Here is an 18,757-nt window from a genome sequence, read left to right as displayed (position 1 = left end):
AAAATGCAAAAATGGAATTTTTTTTACAAAACAAAAATGCACCAAAGCAGGCGAATTCCGTTTTATGAGAGGTACATCTATCCTTTGTAAGGAACCTTAGAAAAGTCTGCAGCCAAAACAATAGGCCCTATACAGAACTCGGAATGTTCTGGAGCGATTGTTCTGGCCTGATTATATGAAATGGTCTATACCGGACGTAGGTGGATGTTGTGGCGAGAGTTTAGACATGATTCACAAACATGGGGATAGTATGGCCTGACGAGTGACTCGTCAGCTAAACCTAGATGAGTATTCGGTTATTGTACTTAACCTGTGTTTACGTGAAGACACGTGTGATTCTGAGGCACTTATCTTATCTGTGAATCCTATCGTAACTAACGTATCCTTCCAGAGGGTGGTAAGTAACAGTTTACAAAACAGTTGAACTGAATGTCATGACGTTTCTACATCTGTGATTGTGAGTGTGTGACAGAGTGATAGACTGACTCTTTGTTTACATTTACACGCGCCCATGATAGTCTAAAATAAGATGACGTGTGGAATGTGTTTTACGATCTCCTCGTATTTATGTTTTAACCGTGGTCTTTTAAATATATAGCCTACAGCTTTCTAATGAAGTCTCATCTACACAGGTGCGTATCTCAATTATCACAAACCATTAGGCGAATGTCGAGTAGCTCGTGAATCCCATTTTCATTTAATCAAGGTAGCGGTCCGACATCATGTACTTTGATTTACTGAGCTCTTCAAAACTATTAACTTCAAAACCCCGACCTTTCCGCCTTGAACATGCATGATCCATGGACCAATCAGATTTCACCTAACTTGTTGACACTGACAGGAGTTCAAAACTACATGGGAGGCATGTGGCTGTAGTGACAAATATGTGGTGTATGAAAAAAAATTGATTTGGCACTAGGTGTAGAAGAGCTAGAATAAAAAATAACTCCCTGCATGTTGATGTGTTTAGTGTTGTCAAGCTGTTTGGCCTCTTTCGCAATCACCAGTATTGCCTGATAGCTCAGTGACTTTCAGCTGCCTGTTTGTTTGTGAAACAAACATCAGTGAAAGCACACTGATCATGTCATATGTTTATTGCAGTGGTATAAGGTTTTTGAAGACTTTTATATGTACAGTGAAGCATGGGTGATCACAAAGTCTGTAGCAAGTATCAACCTTGCTGACAGGAAAATGGTAAATCTGGTCTAAGGATAGCTTATATATTTACTCATACATGGAGACTGCTGCCATCTTTGGCCCTGGAGCGGTAGATCCAGGCTTATGCCTGGGTCGAGTCACACCTAAGACTTTAAAAGAGGAAGTTGTAACTTCCTTGCTTGGCATTCAGCATGAAGGGGATAGTGCAACAACTGGTTGACCTGTATTAGTATAATGGCTTAGGCAGGGCGGCTTAATTGCCTTCGATAAGTCGTCTCAGTGAAGCAGCGCTAGTTAAAAGAGTGGTGGAAATCCGTCCTGCAACAAGGAGGCACATTACACACATACACCCTAAAGATTTCTTCATCGTCATATGACTGAAAAATTGTTGAGTACAACGTTAAACCCCAAGCACCCACTCACTCCTTGGCCCGATTATCACATTATGTCAGTATTTAGCTACCTCATCAGCCATTGGCTAAGCTTACTGCGTGCGGGATACTTAACATTCAAATCCACTTAATACATGGTCTCATTTTCTCGTTTTTTTTTTTTTTCAACTATTGACACTTACCATTATCGGGTATTTCCTCAGAAAATCTCGGGTGGACTGGAAAATAAGGTTTGTTTTGAGATACACATCCTGTGATGAGGTCTGCCTACTTGACTTCAATTGGTATGTCAGTCAGGTTGATATTTAGAATCTAGGCATCATGTAAAATATGTCACAGTGTTATTTACGTAAACCAATCTATAGAACATGCAACATGCAAAAGCGGACGATGATGTCGTTTGGAAAGCTTATTCTAGAGTGAAGTAGAAGTATGAAGTGCCCGATGCTTTTAAAGTGACAACAAATTGGTGCTTGACAGCCAGTTATTTTCTTTCCCCCACCAAAATGTCAACCACAGGTGGACATGCGCCGCATGCGAAAACAATAGCTGCGTGCTGTGTTAAATGAGTGGATTTACATTTAGTTTGTCAACAATGAAGAATAAACTGTAGAATACTAGCAGTGGATGGAAGTTCAAAGCTAAAGCAATTTTCCTTTCCGATGTACAGTTTGTCAGGTTGTAAAATGTATTATATGATGACACTCTCAAATTGTCAAAAACATGTTTGTTTGAAAATATCTTTGACTGGCTGGAATGCACTGACAGAATGGTATTTCCTGGGCTGTACCATGCTTTAGATACCCTTCACCTTGCTATATACATGTAATACCAGTATATGTAATTCATTCCCATGTAATGCTGGTACATGTAATTCATTCCCATGTAATGCTGGTACATGTAATTCATTCCCATGTAATGCCGGTGCATGTAATTCATTCCCATGTAATGCTGGTACATGTAATTCATTCCCATGTAATGCCGGTACATGTAATTCATTCCCATGTAATGCTGGTACATGTAATTCATTCCCATGTAATGCTGGTACATGTAATTCATTCCCTGGATATCACACATATGGCACACTAGGGCTAAGGTAGTTTTTAATGGTCTTAATGCTGACATATTTTTTTTGTTTTCTTTCAGTTTGTTTCTCTACACATTCCTGATATTTGTTGTGTTTTGTAGATTGTTGTACTGCCCCAGAAAATGGAGTGTCAGGAAGAGCGGTCACGCCCCCCTCGTCCTCCCCCACCCACAGTGTCTGCAGACAGCCAGTCCGCTGTCAGAAGTGACACTTACTCCAGACTTAAACGCATCCATGATGAAGCTTATGAACACATTGACCGAGGGCTGTCATTGGATGAGCAGGGAAGTATCCAGGAGGCCATTGAGTGCTACGTCAAAGGTCTTGTTGTGATTGAGCAAGCCTTGGGACTAGGTACAGAGACAACAGACATTCCCGCCCAGCACAAAGATACGGCTAGAAAACTTCTTAGCAAAATGACAAAATCTAAGCTCCAGATTGAGAGCCGCCTTGAGAGCCTGCGGCCTGCGGCTGCCTTGGCGGAAACAGGAGCAGGTGCCATGGACTTGTCAGAGGAGCAGCCCCCTTCTTACGAGGAAGCCACCAGCACTGGTCACACGTCCTTCCTGGAGTTGGGCGATAGCCTATACAATGAAGAGAGCGCAGCAGCCTGCAGTCCACTGGCAGCCAATGCCACTGAGTTGTACAGCATCCCTGAGGGCGTTCAGATATTCTACATCACCCCTGAGGGGTTTGTCAGTGCCCCATCCTACCCTAGTGCTCTGAGGGCCTACAAGTTTGAGCAGGATGCGGAAGTAGCTAACCCCGTGCAGCGGCCCCCTGCCTTTCTTCAGGTCGGAGACTGGTTTTACCCGCTCGTCCCTGGTGTCTCTCCAGCTCTACATGCAAGCTATGGAGCTTACATCTTTCCAGATGTTGGTAACCCATATGAAGGTAAGACTGTGTCATATTTCAAATGTAAACATGATTTACATGCTTTGGAATTGCAGATATCTATACTTTGTTTTATTGTTACTGTATATGATCGGAAATTTCTTAATGATAAAGTTTCTGGTTTTGCCTGATTCTGATAAATTTACTGGTTTTGCTTGATTCTGATAAAGTTACTGGTTTTGCCTGATTCTGATAAAGTTACTGGTCTTGCTTGATTCTGATAAAGTTACTAGTTTTCCTGATTCTGATAAAGTTACTGGTTTAGCCTGATTCTGAGAGTTCCATTCATTATTGAAAGATGTTTTCGTTTTGTTTTGAATCTAGTATCATACATGTATCTTACTGGAAAAATGTCAGTACCAGAAGGGATATTTTGGGATTCTGTAAAAATAAGCTTTGTTGGGCAAATTGTTAAGGCGTTTATTTTGTGACAGCCACTGGATAAGACATACATGTTGCAAGCTGTGGTGACCTGCACTATATTGTACCAGATTTCCTTCCCTGGAAAACCTGAGCACCAATCAGTCATCATTTCTTGTTAATGTGTTAGATAAACACGAGGATGGCAGAAACAGTATCCTGTGTATAAAACACTGGAGCGAGAACAGTACTCAGAGAGTCTCCGCTTAGCCCACACACATCATATCACTAGTCTAGAGCTTCATGTCCCGTTTTTCAGACAGATATTATACCTGTAATTTCACATGATTTCGATCAGAACTCTTATAGAACTAAGGACTGCTTTCTTGCCTGTGATGTAATTCCCAGGTCCATTGCAAGCTGTTTGTATCTACACAACTACCATTCATGTGCCCTCTTGCAGTTGTCTAAACCCTAAACCTCAGTTGAATAACCTTAACTTGTTTGCCCAGGTTCATCTGTAGGAGTTATCCTCCCTGACACTGTGTCCCCGGCTGATCGCCAACGTTTTGAGGATCTTATGGAATCCCTGACAGCAATGCACGAGCAGGAAGAACCAATCAGTGCTGAGGACCTTGGGGAGGCAGGCGAACAGGTTGCCATAGAGACTGCCGGCGCTGGAACCAAAAAAGAAGAAGAGAGAGTAGCCACAAAGATTTCACATGGGATTACAGTAGGTATGTGTGTCTTGTGTCCTGCTAGCTGAGAAGAGAGAGTAATTAAATGAGTAGTAACAAAGATGTTACAAAGGTTTACAGTAGGTTTGTGGATCCTATGTCCAGCTAACAGAGAACAGAAAGTAGCAACAAAGATTTTACACAGGTCTACAGCAGTTTCGTGGGTTGTGTGTCCTACTAGCAGAGAGTGGCCACAAAGATTTTACTCAGGATTACAGTAGGTTTGTGGGCCCTGTGTCCTATGTCCCGCCCGCAGAGAATCGTTACAAATACATGTACTGTATTGCGGATGATGAGAGAAAGACCTGTGTCCTGCCAGCAGAGAATTGTTACAGGTACATGTACTGTATTGCGGATGATGAGAGAAAGACCTGTGTCCTGCCAGCAGAGAATCGTTACAAATACATGTACTGTATTGCGGATGATGAGAGAAAGACCTGTGTCCTGCCAGCAGAGAATTGTTACAGGTACATGTACTGTATTGCGGATGATGAGGGAAAGACCTGTGTCCTGCCAGCAGAGAATCGTTACAGGTACATGTAGTGTATTGCGGATGATGAGAGAAAGACCTGTGTCCTGCCAGCAGAGAATTGTTACAGGTACATGTACTGCATTGCGGATGATGAGAGAAAGACCTGTGTCCTGCCAGCAGAGAATCGTTACAGGTACATGTAGTGTATTGTGGATGATGAGAGAAAGACCTGTGTCCTGCCAGCAGAGAATTGTTACAGGTACATGTACTGTATTGCGGATGATGAGAGAAAGACCTGTGTCCTGCCAGCAGAGAATTGTTACAGGTACATGTACTGTATTGCGGATGATGAGAGAAAGACCTGTGTCCTGCCAGTAGAGAATTGTTACAGGTACATGTACTGTATTGCGGATGATGAGAGAAAGACCTGTGTCCTGCCAGCAGAGAATTGTTACAGGTACATGTACTGTATTGCGGATGATGAGAGAAAGACCTGTGTCCTGCCAGCAGAGAATTGTTACAAATACATGTACTGTATTGCGGATGATGAGAGAAAGACCTGTGTCCTGCCAGCAGAGAATTGTTACAAATACATGTACTGTATTGCGGATGATGAGAGAAAGACCTGTGTCCCGCCAGCAGAGAATTGTTACAGGTACATGTACTGTATTGCGGATGATGAGAGAAAGACCTGTGTCCCGCCAGCAGAGAATCGTTACAGGTACATGTACTGTATTGCGGATGATGAGAGAAAGACCTGTGTTCCGCCAGCAGAGAATCGTTACAGGTACATGTACTGTATTGCGGATGATGAGAGAAAGACCTGTGTCCCGCCAGCAGAGAATTGTTACAGGTACATGTACTGTATTGCGGATGATGAGAGAAAGACCTGTGTCCTGCCAGCAGAGAATTGTTACAGGTACATGTACTGTATTGCGGATGATGAGAGAAAGACCTGTGTCCTGCCAGCAGAGAATTGTTACAGGTACATGTACTGCATTGCGGATGATGAGAGAAAGACCTGTGTTCTGCCAGCAGAGAATTGTTACAGGTACATGTACTGCATTGCGGATGATGAGAGAAAGACCTGTGTCCCGCCAGCAGAGAATTGTTACAGGTACATGTACTGTATTGCGGATGATGAGAGAAAGACCTGTGTTCTGCCAGCAGAGAATCGTTACAAATACATGTACTGTATTGCGGATGATGAGAGAAAGACCTGTGTTCTGCCAGCAGAGAATCGTTACAAATACATGTACTGTATTGCGGATGATGAGAGAAAGACCTGTATCCCGCCAGCAGAGAATTGTTACAAATACATGTACTGTATTGCGGATGATGAGAGAAAGACCTGTGTCCTGCCAGCAGAGAATTGTTACAAATACATGTACTGTATTGCGGATGATGAGAGAAAGACCTGTGTCCCGCCAGCAGAGAATTGTTACAGGTACATGTACTGTATTGCGGATGATGAGAGAAAGACCTGTGTCCTGCCAGCAGAGAATTGTTACAGGTACATGTACTGTATTGCGGATGATGAGAGAAAGACCTGTGTCCTGCCAGCAGAGAATTGTTACAGGTACATGTACTGTATTGCGGATGATGAGAGAAAGACCTGTGTCCCGCCAGCAGAGAATTGTTACAGGTACATGTACTGTATTGCGGATGATGAGAGAAAGACCTGTGTTCTGCCAGCAGAGAATCGTTACAAATACATGTACTGTATTGCGGATGATGAGAGAAAGACCTGTATCCCGCCAGCAGAGAATTGTTACAGGTACATGTACTGTATTGCGGATGATGAGAGAAAGACCTGTGTCCTGCCAGCAGAGAATTGTTACAGGTACATGTAGTGTTTTATGGATGATGAGAGAAAGAAGGACAATTAATCCACTCAAGCATGCCTCACTTACATAATGACGGCCAGCTTTTTCATAGTTAAAGGATTCCAGGCTCTAACCCACAGCCATCTGCAGGTTGCTGCAAGACCTTCTCACGTACGATGACTGCTGTAAATAAAGTTTTTGCAGTGACTTAATGAAAACCACATATGTGTATTGACTACATGTATGTCAGTCTGCCCTTACATTTGTCAGTACCACTTGTAAGATAATACAGTGTATATACATGTACTTGTATGAAATCATGGCCAAAAGCTTTTGTAAGTCAACTGTGGAATGCACATCAGACATGTATAGGTAAGAGGAGTGTAACGCACACCAGACATGTATATGTAAGGGGAGTGTAATGCACATTGGACATATATATGTAAGGGAAGTGTAACGCACATCGGACATGTATATGTAAGAGGAGTGTAACGCACATCGTATATGTAAAGGGAGTGTAACGCACATCGGACATGTATATGTAAGGGGAGTGTAACGCACATCGGACCTGTACATGTAAGAGGAGTGTAACACACATCGGACATGTATATGTAAGAGGAGTATAACGCACATCGGACATGTATATGTAAGAGGAGTGTAACGCACATCTGACATGTACATGTAAGGGGAGTGTAACGCACATCGGACATGTATATGTAAGAGGAGTGTAACGCGCATCGGACATGTACATGTAAGAGGAGTGTAACGCGCATCGGACATGTATACGTAAGAGGAGTGTAACGCACATCGGACATGTATATGTAAGAGGAGTGTAACGCACATCGGACATGTATATGTAAGAGGAGCATAACGCACATGGGACATGTACATGTAAGAGGAGTGTAACGCACAACGGACATGTATATGTAAGAGGAGTGTAACGCACATCTGACATGTATATGTAAGAGGAGTGTAATCGAGGATCATGATGATAGATCAACTCAACCAGCTGTCATTGGTTTCTACTGGACTTTATTAGTGCCCAGTTCTAGGTAACCAAATATCGATATATTGTACCGGCTCCTCTTGTAGAACATGACACAGTATGTTAGAGACCCGTTATGTTAGAGACCCATTACACAAAGTCTAATACATCATTATTAATTCATAGCATATTCAAATCACTCATACAGCTCTCTGGTTACAAAACAGTCTGCTTGATTTACACAGTTGTCCACAGTAATAGTACAAACTAAATTCTAGAAAACAAAATAATACTTTATATTAATCTGTATTGTGTTGGTTTACATAACAATGTAGGGTAATCACTGTTGTCACTCAGCCATACTTGTATAAAGCCCAGTGTGATACCTTACACAATCCATTTTAATGGAAGAGCGCTCAAGAAGTTCATCTACATGTACGTTTGATAACAATACAATCTATGGGTTGACAGCCCAAATTCTCACTGTTCGCTAAGTCCAAAGACTGGAATAAGTGACGCCAGTCTAATGAGGATTAGACTGTATTTACACAGATTCAGAATTATCTTCACATTTCTTCACTCATAAATTGTGCAATATATTTGTTTGACTATATTGCGTTTTGGCAGGATTACATGATGCCGAGTTACAAAGTACACTTGTCTAAAAAAATATATCTCCTTACAACAGAAAATCATATTTACTAAATGTAAGTAGGCCTATTTTGAGAAAATATTGGTCATATACTTAGCAATCTGACACCAGGCAAAGTGTTTTTAAAAACATACACTCATCTAAGGGAAAGCCACTGCTCACCTTTGGCATTGTTTGGTGTCAACTCTGGTAAATTTGGCAAGACATTCCTGTGACATGACTATAAATGTTGTACATATCATTCAGTCCATCCTACACATGTTTGGTGTCAACTCTGGTATCTTTGGCAAGACATTCCTGTGACATGACTGTAAATGTTGTACATATCATTCAGACCATCCTACACATGTTTGGTGTCAACTCTGGTATCCTTGGCAAGACATTCCTGTGACATGACTGTAAATGTTGTACATATCATTCAGACCATCCAACACATGTTTGGTGTCAACTCTGGTATCTTTGGCAAGACATTCCTGTGACATGACTGTAAATGTTGTACATGTCATGCAGACCATCCTACACATGTTTGGTGTCAACTCTGGTATCTTTGGCAAGACATTCCTGTGACATGACTGTAAATGTTGTACATATCATTCAGACCATCCTACACATGTTTGGTGTCAGCTCTGGTATCTTTGGCAAGACATTCCTGTGACATGACTGTAAATGTTGTACATATCATTCAGACCATCCTACACATGTTTGGTGTCAACTCTGGTATCTTTGGCAAGACATCCCTGTGACATGACTGTAAATGTTGTACATGTCATGCAGACCATCCTTCACATGTTTGGTGTCAACTATGGTATCTTTGGCAAGACATTCCTGTGACATGACTGTAAATGTTGTACATGTCATTCCGACCATCCTACACATGTTTGGTGTCAACTCTGGTGTCCTTGGCAAGACATTCCTGTGACATGACTGTAAATGTTGTTCATGTCATTCCGACCATCCTACACATGTTTGGTGTCAACTCTGGTGTCCTTGGCAAGACATTCCTGTGACATGACTGTAAATGTTGTACATGTCATTCCAACCATCCTACACATGTTTGGTGTCAGCTCTGGTATCCTTGGCAAGACATCCCTGTGACATGACTGTAAATGTTGTACATGTCATGCAGACCATCCTTCACATGTTTGGTGTCAACTATGGTATCTTTGGCAAGACATTCCTGTGACATGACTGTAAATGTTGTACATGTCATTCCGACCATCCTACACATGTTTGGTGTCAACTCTGGTGTCCTTGGCAAGACATTCCTGTGACATGACTGTAAATGTTGTTCATGTCATTCCGACCATCCTACACATGTTTGGTGTCAACTCTGGTGTCCTTGGCAAGACATTCCTGTGACATGACTGTAAATGTTGTACATGTCATTCCAACCATCCTACACATGTTTGGTGTCAGCTCTGGTATCCTTGGCAAGACATTCCTGTGACATGACTGTAAATGTTGTACATGTCATTCCAACCATCCTACACATGTTTGGTGTCAACTCTGGTATCCTTGGCAAGACATTCCTGTGGCATGACTGTAAATGTTGTACATATCATCCAGACCATCCTACACATGTTTGGTGTCAACTCGGTATCTTTGGCAAGACAGTCATGTGGCATGACTGTAAATATTGTACATGTCATCCAGACCATCCTACACATGTTTCATGGAGACACTGTCATGATTTGGCAGAAATGATATTGAAAACATGGTTCAAGCCAAAGTTTTCAGTGAAGTTTTTTGGCATGATGAAGGGCTTTGATTTACTGCAGGCAGTCTGGTTTCCTTCATCCATAAACTTGAACACTGTCATATGGAAGTGGAAAGCTCCTTCCATAAACCTGAACACTGTCCATATGGAAGTGGAAAGCTCCTTGGATACTCGTTAAACATCAGTGAGATATTAAAATACAATTGAACTTTTTCACTCAGACTTGTGATCTGTTGTTTAATCCACAGCTGCTGAGTGGATGTCGTGGGGGGTGGGGAAAGGAGCTGAAAAGGCTGGAGAGATGATCCGCCGTGGGTCTGCGCAGCTCCGCAGCAGGCTGACAACAGAGGAGAAACCACGGGAAATCCCCGAGAAATACCAGAAGGGCGTGGAAAGGGCCAGACAAGCCACACACGTAGCTGTCACAGCCAGTGGATTTCTGGGTATGTACAGCTAACTAAATACGGCAAACTGAAATCATCACACAGTGAAGTTTAGTGGCTACATGTGCACCTGATTGCTTGCAGGCTTGATCAGCTACCGATAACTGATTGTTTTAATATGCTACACATTTCACGTGTCCACCTGATTGCTTGCAGGCTTGATCAGCTACCGATAACTGATTGTTTTAATATCCTACACATTTCACGTGTCCACCTGATTGCTTGCAGGCTTGATCAGCTACCGATAACTGATTGTTTTAATATCCTACACATTGCTTGCAGGCTTTATCGTCGATCACTGATTGTTTTAATATTTGACACATTTTCCATGTCCACAACTTTCTGTGTCATAACAGTAAACAAGCTGGGCCAGGCTACAATGGCTTTAGGCAGGTATTTGGCACCTCATGTGAAGAGACATGGACAGAGGATACTTCCCCGCTCCTTCTCTCAGAAGAGTCAAGATGGACACTCTAAGATGGACGACTTTGTAGAAGTGGCTGCTAGTGGACTTCATGGTAAGCATATCAAAAGGCAAAAAGTACTATTTTAGATGCAAATAAATGTTACAAAATATATTTGGTGTTGAAACTTGCATGCTTCCAGTAAAATATCATCCCATGTTCCAAGCAAACCTCAAAACACCTTTGTAAAATCAGTAGAGCTCTTAGAATGAGGAAAGGTCAGGGAGTTCATCATGGATGAAATTTAGGGTCATTTAGAATAACTTAAATTTTAGTTTCAGATGTGATATATTCTTGAGTGCTAGGTATACATGTAGTTTAATTCTGTGTGCATGCAGGTTTTGGTACATGTATACACCAGGGGTTTGATTCTGTGTACATGGAGGTTTTGGTACATTTATACACCAAGGTTTGATTCTTTGCACATGGAGGTTTTGGTACATGTATACACCAGGGTTTGATTCTGTGTATATGCAGGTTTTGGTACATGTATACACCAAGGTTTGATTCTGTGTACATGGAGGTTTTGGTACATTTATACACCAAGGTTTGATTCTTTGCACATGGAGGTTTTGGTACATGTATACACCAAGGTTTGATTCTGTGTACATGCAGGTTTTGGTACATGTATACACCAGGGTTTGATTCTGTGTACACGCAGGTTTTGATACATGTATGCATCAGGGTTTTATTCTGTGTACATGGAGGTTTTGGTACATGTATACACCAGGGTTTGATTCTGTGTACACGCAGGTTTTGATACATGTATGCATCAGGGTTTTATTCTGTGTACATGGAGGTTTTGGTACATGTGAACACCAGGGTTTGATTCTGTATACATGCAGGTTTTGGTACATGTGAACACCAGGGTTTGATTCTGTGTGCATGCAGGTTTTGGTACATGTATACACCTTGGTTTGATTCTGTGTATATGCAGGTTTTGGAACATGTATACACCAAGGTTTGATTCTGTGTACATGTGAACAACAGGGTTTGATTCTGTGTACATGCAGGTTTTGGTACATGTGAACACCAGGGTTTGATTCTGTGTATATGCAGGTTTTGGAACATGTATACACCGAGGTTTGATTCTGTGTATATGCAGGTTTTGGTACATGTATACACCAGGGTTTGATTCTGTGTGCATGCAAGTTTTGGTACATGTATACACCTTGGTTTGATTCTGTGTATATGCAGGTTTTGGAACATGTATACACCAAGGTTTGATTCTGTGTACATGCAGGTTTTGGTAGATGTGTACACCAAGGTTTGATTCTGTGTACATGGAGGTTTTGGTACATGTATACACCAAGGTTTGATTCTGTGTACATGCAGGTGTTGGTACACGTATACACCAAGGTTTGATTCTGTGTACATGGAGGTTTTGGTACATGTATACACCAGGGTTTGATTCTGTGTACATGGAGGTTTTGGTACATGTATACACCAAGGTTTGATTCTGTGTGCATGCAAGTTTTGGTACATGTATACACCAAGGTTTGATTCTGTGTACATGGAGGTTTTGGTAGATGTGTACACCAGGGTTTGATTCTGTGTGCATGCAGGTTTTGGTACATGTATACACCAAGGTTTGATTCTGTGTGCATGCAAGTTTTGGTACATGTATACACCAAGGTTTGATTCTGTGTACATGGAGGTTTTGGTGCATGTATACACCAAGGTTTGATTCTGTGGACATGGAGGTTTTGGTACGAGCATACACCAGGGTTTGATTCTGTGTACATGGAGGTTTTGGTACATGTATACACCAAGGTTTGATTCTGTGTACATGGAGGTTTTGGTACATGTATACACCGAGGTTTGATTCTGTGGACATGGAGGTTTTGGTACGAGCATACACCAGGGTTTGATTCTGTGTACATGGAGGTTTTGGTACATGTATACACCGAGGTTTGATTCTGTGGACATGGAGGTTTTGGTACGAGCATACACCAGGGTTTGATTCTGTGTACATGGAGGTTTTGGTACATGTATACACCAGGGTTTGATTCTGTGTATATGCAGGTTTTGGTACATGTATACACCAAGGTTTGATTCTGTGTATATGCAGGTGTTGGTACACGTATACACCAAGGTTTGATTCTGTGTACATGCAGGTTTTGATACATGTATACATCATGGTTTTATTCTGTGTCTGTGCAGGTTAGGGTACACGTATACACCAGAGTTTGATTCTGTGTATATGCAGGTTTTGGTACATGTACAGGTATGGTTGATTCTGTGTATATGCAGGTTTTGGTACATGTACAGGTATGGTTGATTCTGTGTATATGCAGGTTTTGGTACATGTACAGGTATGGTTGATTCTGTGTATATGCAGGTTTTGGTACATGCACATGTAGGGTTGATTCCGTGTATATGCAGGTTTTGGTACACATACAGGTATGGTTGATTCTGTGTATATGCAGGTTTTGGTACATGTACATGTATGGTTGATTTAATGTACATGCAGGTTTTGGTACATGCACATGTAGGTTTGATTCTGTGTATATGCAGGTTTTGGTACATGTACAGGTATGGTTGATTCTGTGTATATGCAGGTTTTGGTACATGTACATGTATGGTTGATTTAATGTACATGCAGGTTTTGGTACATGCACATGTAGGGTTGATTCTGTGTATATGCAGGTTTTGGTACACATACAGGTATGGTTGATTCTGTGTATATGCAGGTTTTGGTACATGCACATGTATGTTTGATATTGTTTACATGTACATGCAGGTTTTGGGATAAAGGTGTGATTCTTTGTATTTGCAGGTTTTGGTACAGTCTACATGGGGTTAGAGGCTGCAGCTAAGGCTCTGGCAAGAAACCTGGCCAATGAAACTGTCCAAGTTGTGAATCATAAGTAAGTAATGGGATACACCATCCAGTTAGGGTTGTGTGAAAAACAACTATTTTCGTGAAAAAACATTGCTGGATTTTAGCATAGTTTGTTATTTGTTTTAGAATTATAAGTGTTAACTCTGTGTTTTTTATGACAAACCAGGACATGGTCAAACATACCCTCTATTTGTTGTTAGGACTATATAAATGACATTGTGGTTTGTCTTATTTGCAGGTATGGTGCAGATGCTGCAAAGTTTGCAGACCACACTTTGTATGCCACAGGGAATCTAGCCATGACTGGCTACAATGTGAACCATCTGGGTGTCAAAGCCATCGCAAAACGTGCTGCCAAAGATACAGGCAAAGCAGTGCTATTAGATCACAAGCGGAGTAAGGAGGACCCCACCAAAAGTAAGCCAAGTGCAACATCAGCGGAGAAGCCTCTGGGTCCTGATAAGGGTAAACCTGGGGGTAAACATTAGTGGAAGTTTAGGAGGAAATCTCAGGGCTGATTCCATAAAAGTTTGTTGTCTTTTTGCTTTGTGAGACAACAGCAAATCTTCATGATAGATAATGTCAAGGTTTGTGCCTTCTTTCTTCAAAAAAAAAGAAGGAGGTTCTATTCTTTTTGGTGTACAGTTAAATCTACGGAGCAATGTTATATGTATTATAAGTAGATTGTCTTTAATAACTTTGCGGTGATAAATACCATGTGATATACAGTGTATGTGCTATAAGCTTCTTTCTGATTGGTCACATTACATTATTGATCACCATAATTTGATGAGTGGTTTGATTTGCTAACTGAGCCATGTTATAGTGCTAGTCTTTGCAGGTAATACTTCGTCTTTATGTTATATTTGTTTTTATACTTGTTTCCTCTTTCTGGTAAAACCCTGGAGTCTTCCAACCCAAATGGTGGTAGTATATGTATACATAATTCTATCTCCAATATCAAATAATTTATATCAGATGTTGTATCACATGGCATTTAATTCAGAAAAAAGTGAAATACTTTCAGGCATTGCTGGTATGAACATGTAGGTGTTTTATTGCTGAGTTCCACATGGACTTCAGTGTTACTGATACTATATGTTATACAGTGTTAATTTGTTTAAGTATTACAAATGGTGTATGTGGTAAGACTATTCTATAAATTGTGATTTCTGAACAATCCTGCTACATGTACTTAACAGTAGTGATAAATGCGTGATTTTCTTTTTGGGTTTGCTTTTCTCCCTTTGTTATGTATTTTTGATGACACTCTGAAACAAACTAAAATAAAAAATAATTGTTGATGTCCAGTTGTCCATGTCCATGTACGTTTTGAGTGGTACAAAGTACTTCAGATTACTATGCCAACATGACGTTGAAATATACAGCTCTTTAAACTGGACTGTTGAAGCCTCTTGTTTATAGTAGATTGGGATTTCCCTGCTCACATAGTGTGTGATTTCCTTGCTCACATTGCCTGCGATTTTCCTGCTCACATTGTTTGCGATTTTCCTGCTCACATTGTTTGTGATTTCTCTGCTCATATTGTTTATGATTTCCCTGCGCACATTGCTTGCGATTTCCATGCTCACATTGTTTGTGATTTCCCTGCTCACATTGCTTGTGATTTCCATGCTCACATTGTTTGTGATTTCCCTGCTCACATTGCTTTTGATTTCCATGCTCACATTGCTTTTGATTTCCGTGCTCACATTGCTTGTGATTTCCATGCTCACATTGTTTGTGATTTCCCTGCTCACATGGCTTGCAATTTCCCTGCTCACATGGCTTTCGATTTCCATGCTCACATTGCTTTTGATTTCCCTGCTCACATTGCTTTTGTTTTCTGTGCTCACATTGCTTGTGATTTCCATGCTCACATTGTTTGTGACTGCTCACATTGCTTGCGATTTCCCTGCTCACATTGCTTTCGATTTCCATGTTCACATTGCCTTTGATTTCCCTGCTCACATTGCTTTTGATTTCCATGCTCACATTGCTTGTGATTTCCATGCTCACATTGTTTGTGATTCTCTGCTCACATTGTTTGTGATTTCCCTGCTCACATTGCTTGTGGGGCCTGGGTGACAATAAGCAATTGATGGTGTCTGTGTGGTGATTTGCCCTATGTAATGTTCATTGAGGAGGTGGTTACCAGGCATATGAATTCATGTAACTTCAGTAGCTAGGGTACTTTCATTTAGACTGTTATATGTATTGGGTGGGGCAAAGCTGACAGAACCTGGAAAAAAAGCACCACACGCCTTCCCAGGTACTGGTACCTAACAAAGCTGGCAGAGCATTGAAAACAGCTCCACACATCTTCCTAGGTACTGGCACCTAAGAAAGCTATCAGAACCTGGAAAACAGCACCACACTCCTTCCCAGGTACGGTTACTAAACAAACCTGGCAGAGTGTGGAAAACCACACCACACACCTTCCCAGGTACAGGTACCTGACAAAGCTGGCAGAGCGTGGGAAACAGCGCCACACAGCTTCCTAAGAAAGCTTGCAGAGGGTGGAAACAACACCTCACATCTTCCCAGGTTCTGGCACCTAACAAAGCTATCAGAACCTGGAAAACAGCACCACACATCTTTTCAGGTACAGGTACCTGACAAAGCTGATAAAGCGTGGAAAACTGCACCACACACCTTTCCAGGTACAGGAATCTGACAAAGGTGGCAGAGCGTAGAAAAACAGCACCCTACTCCATCTAGGTACAGGTACCGAACAAAGCTGGCAGAGCCTGAAGCTTGCAGAGCCTGGAAACAACACCACACTCCTTCTAGGTACAGGTACCTAACAAAGCTGACAGAACGTGGAAACAGCACCACACACCTTCCCAGGTACAGGTACCTGACAAAGCTGATAAAGCCTGGAAAACCGCACCACACACCTTCCCAGGTACAAGAATCTGACAAAGCTGGCAGAGCGTGGAAAACAGCACCACACAGCTTCCTAGGTACAGGTACCTGACAAAGCTGACAGAGCCTGGAAAACTGCACCACACACCTTCCCAGGTACAGGAATCTGACAAAGCTAGCAGAGCGTGGAAAACAACACCCTACTCCTAGGTACAGGTACCTAACAAAGCTGGCAGAGCCTGGAAATCAGCACCCTACTCTTTCTAGGTACAGGTACCTAACAAAGCTGGCAGAGCCTGGAAATCAGCACCCTATTCATTCTAGGTACAGGTACCTAACAAAGCTGGCAGAGCCTGGAAACAGCACCACACTCTTTATAGGTACAGGTACTGAACAAAGCTGGCAGAGCCTGGAAACAGCACCACACTCCTTCTAGGTACAGGTACCTAACAAAGCTGGCAGAGCCTGGAAACATCACCACACTCCTTCTAGGTACAGGTACCTAACAAAGCTGGCAGAGCCTGGAAAACAGCACTACACTCCTTCCCAGGTACAGGTGCCTATAAAGTATCACGTTAAACCGAAGTATACATTAATGTAATCTTGAAAGTGAGATAAGAGTTGTCAGGTCAAGGTTTAAAAATTAGAACTCCATAGTCCGTTGAGTACAGGCTATGTGCAAAGTGTGTAGTAAGGCTTCAAATTTTCACTTTTCGGGCCGAATTTTTCAGGGGACAGCATGTTTGTTTACAAACGACCATTGCCCGACCGCTACCGATAAAGGATTCGGATCCATTCGGCATGTTGCTTCTGTTTGTTTGCACCATCAACATGTACTTAGTATGTGACATGTTACTTCTGTTTGTTTGCACCATCTACATGTACTTAGTATGTGACATGTTACTTCTGTTTGTTTGCACCATCTACATGTACTTAGTATGTGACATGTTACTTCTGTTTGTTTGCACCATCTACATGTACTTAGTATGTGACGTGTTACTTCTGTTTGTTTGCACCATCTACATGTACTTAGTATGTGGCATGTTGCTTCTGTTTGTTTGCACCATCTACATGTACTTAGTATGTGACATGTTACTTCTGTTTGTTTGCACCATCTACATGTACTTAGTATGTGACATGTTACTTCTGTTTGTTTGCACCATCTACATGTACATAGTATGTAGCATGTTACTTCTGTTTGTTTGCACCATCTACATGTGCTTAGTATGTGACATGTTACTTCTGTTTGTTTGCACCATCTACATGTACTTTGTATGTGACGTGTTACTTCTGTTTGTTTGCACCATCTACATGTACTTAGTATGTGGCATGTTACTTCTGTTTGTTTGCATCATCTACATGTACTTAGTATGTGACATGTTACTTCTGTTTGTTTGCACCATCTACATGTACTTAGTATGTGACGTGTTACTTCTGTTTGTTTGCACCATCAACATGTACTTAGTATGTGGCATGTTACTTCTGTTTGTTTGCACCATCAACATGTACTTAGTATGTGACATGTTACTTCTGTTTGTTTGCACCATCTACATGTGCTTAGTATGTGACATGTTACTTCTGTTTGTTTGCACCATCTACATGTACTTAGTATGTGACATGTTACTTCTGTTTGTTTGCACCATCAACATGTACTTAGTATGTGACATGTTACTTCTGTTTGTTTGCACCATCAACATGTACTTAGTATGTGACATGTTACTTCTGTTTTATTTGCACCATCAACATGTACTTAGTATGTGACATGTTACTTCTGTTTGTTTGCACCATCAACATGTACTTAGTATGTGGCATGTTACTTCTGTTTGTTTGCACCATCAACATGTACTTAGTATGTGA

General features: G+C 41.5%; 1 protein-coding gene across 1 annotated transcript; it reads left to right on the top strand.

Annotated features, from left to right (window-relative positions):
• The first annotated feature begins 232 nt into the window (after positions 1-232).
• On the top strand, positions 233-17,854 carry LOC135472247 (spartin-like). The gene is made up of 7 exons (XM_064751656.1): positions 233-397; positions 2,739-3,531; positions 4,404-4,628; positions 10,529-10,723; positions 11,080-11,241; positions 13,967-14,057; positions 14,271-17,854. The coding sequence occupies exons 2-7, from the start codon at positions 2,760-2,762 to the stop codon at positions 14,518-14,520; spliced, it is 1,695 nt and encodes a 564-aa protein (XP_064607726.1). The 5' UTR covers positions 233-397; positions 2,739-2,759; the 3' UTR covers positions 14,521-17,854.
• Positions 17,855-18,757: the final 903 nt, after the last annotated feature.

The sequence above is a fragment of the Liolophura sinensis genome, chromosome 8 (genome assembly GCF_032854445.1).
Source record: "Liolophura sinensis isolate JHLJ2023 chromosome 8, CUHK_Ljap_v2, whole genome shotgun sequence".
Taxonomy (NCBI): Eukaryota; Metazoa; Mollusca; class Polyplacophora; order Chitonida; family Chitonidae; genus Liolophura; species Liolophura sinensis.
This window is presented reverse-complemented; position numbering and strand designations above follow the sequence as displayed.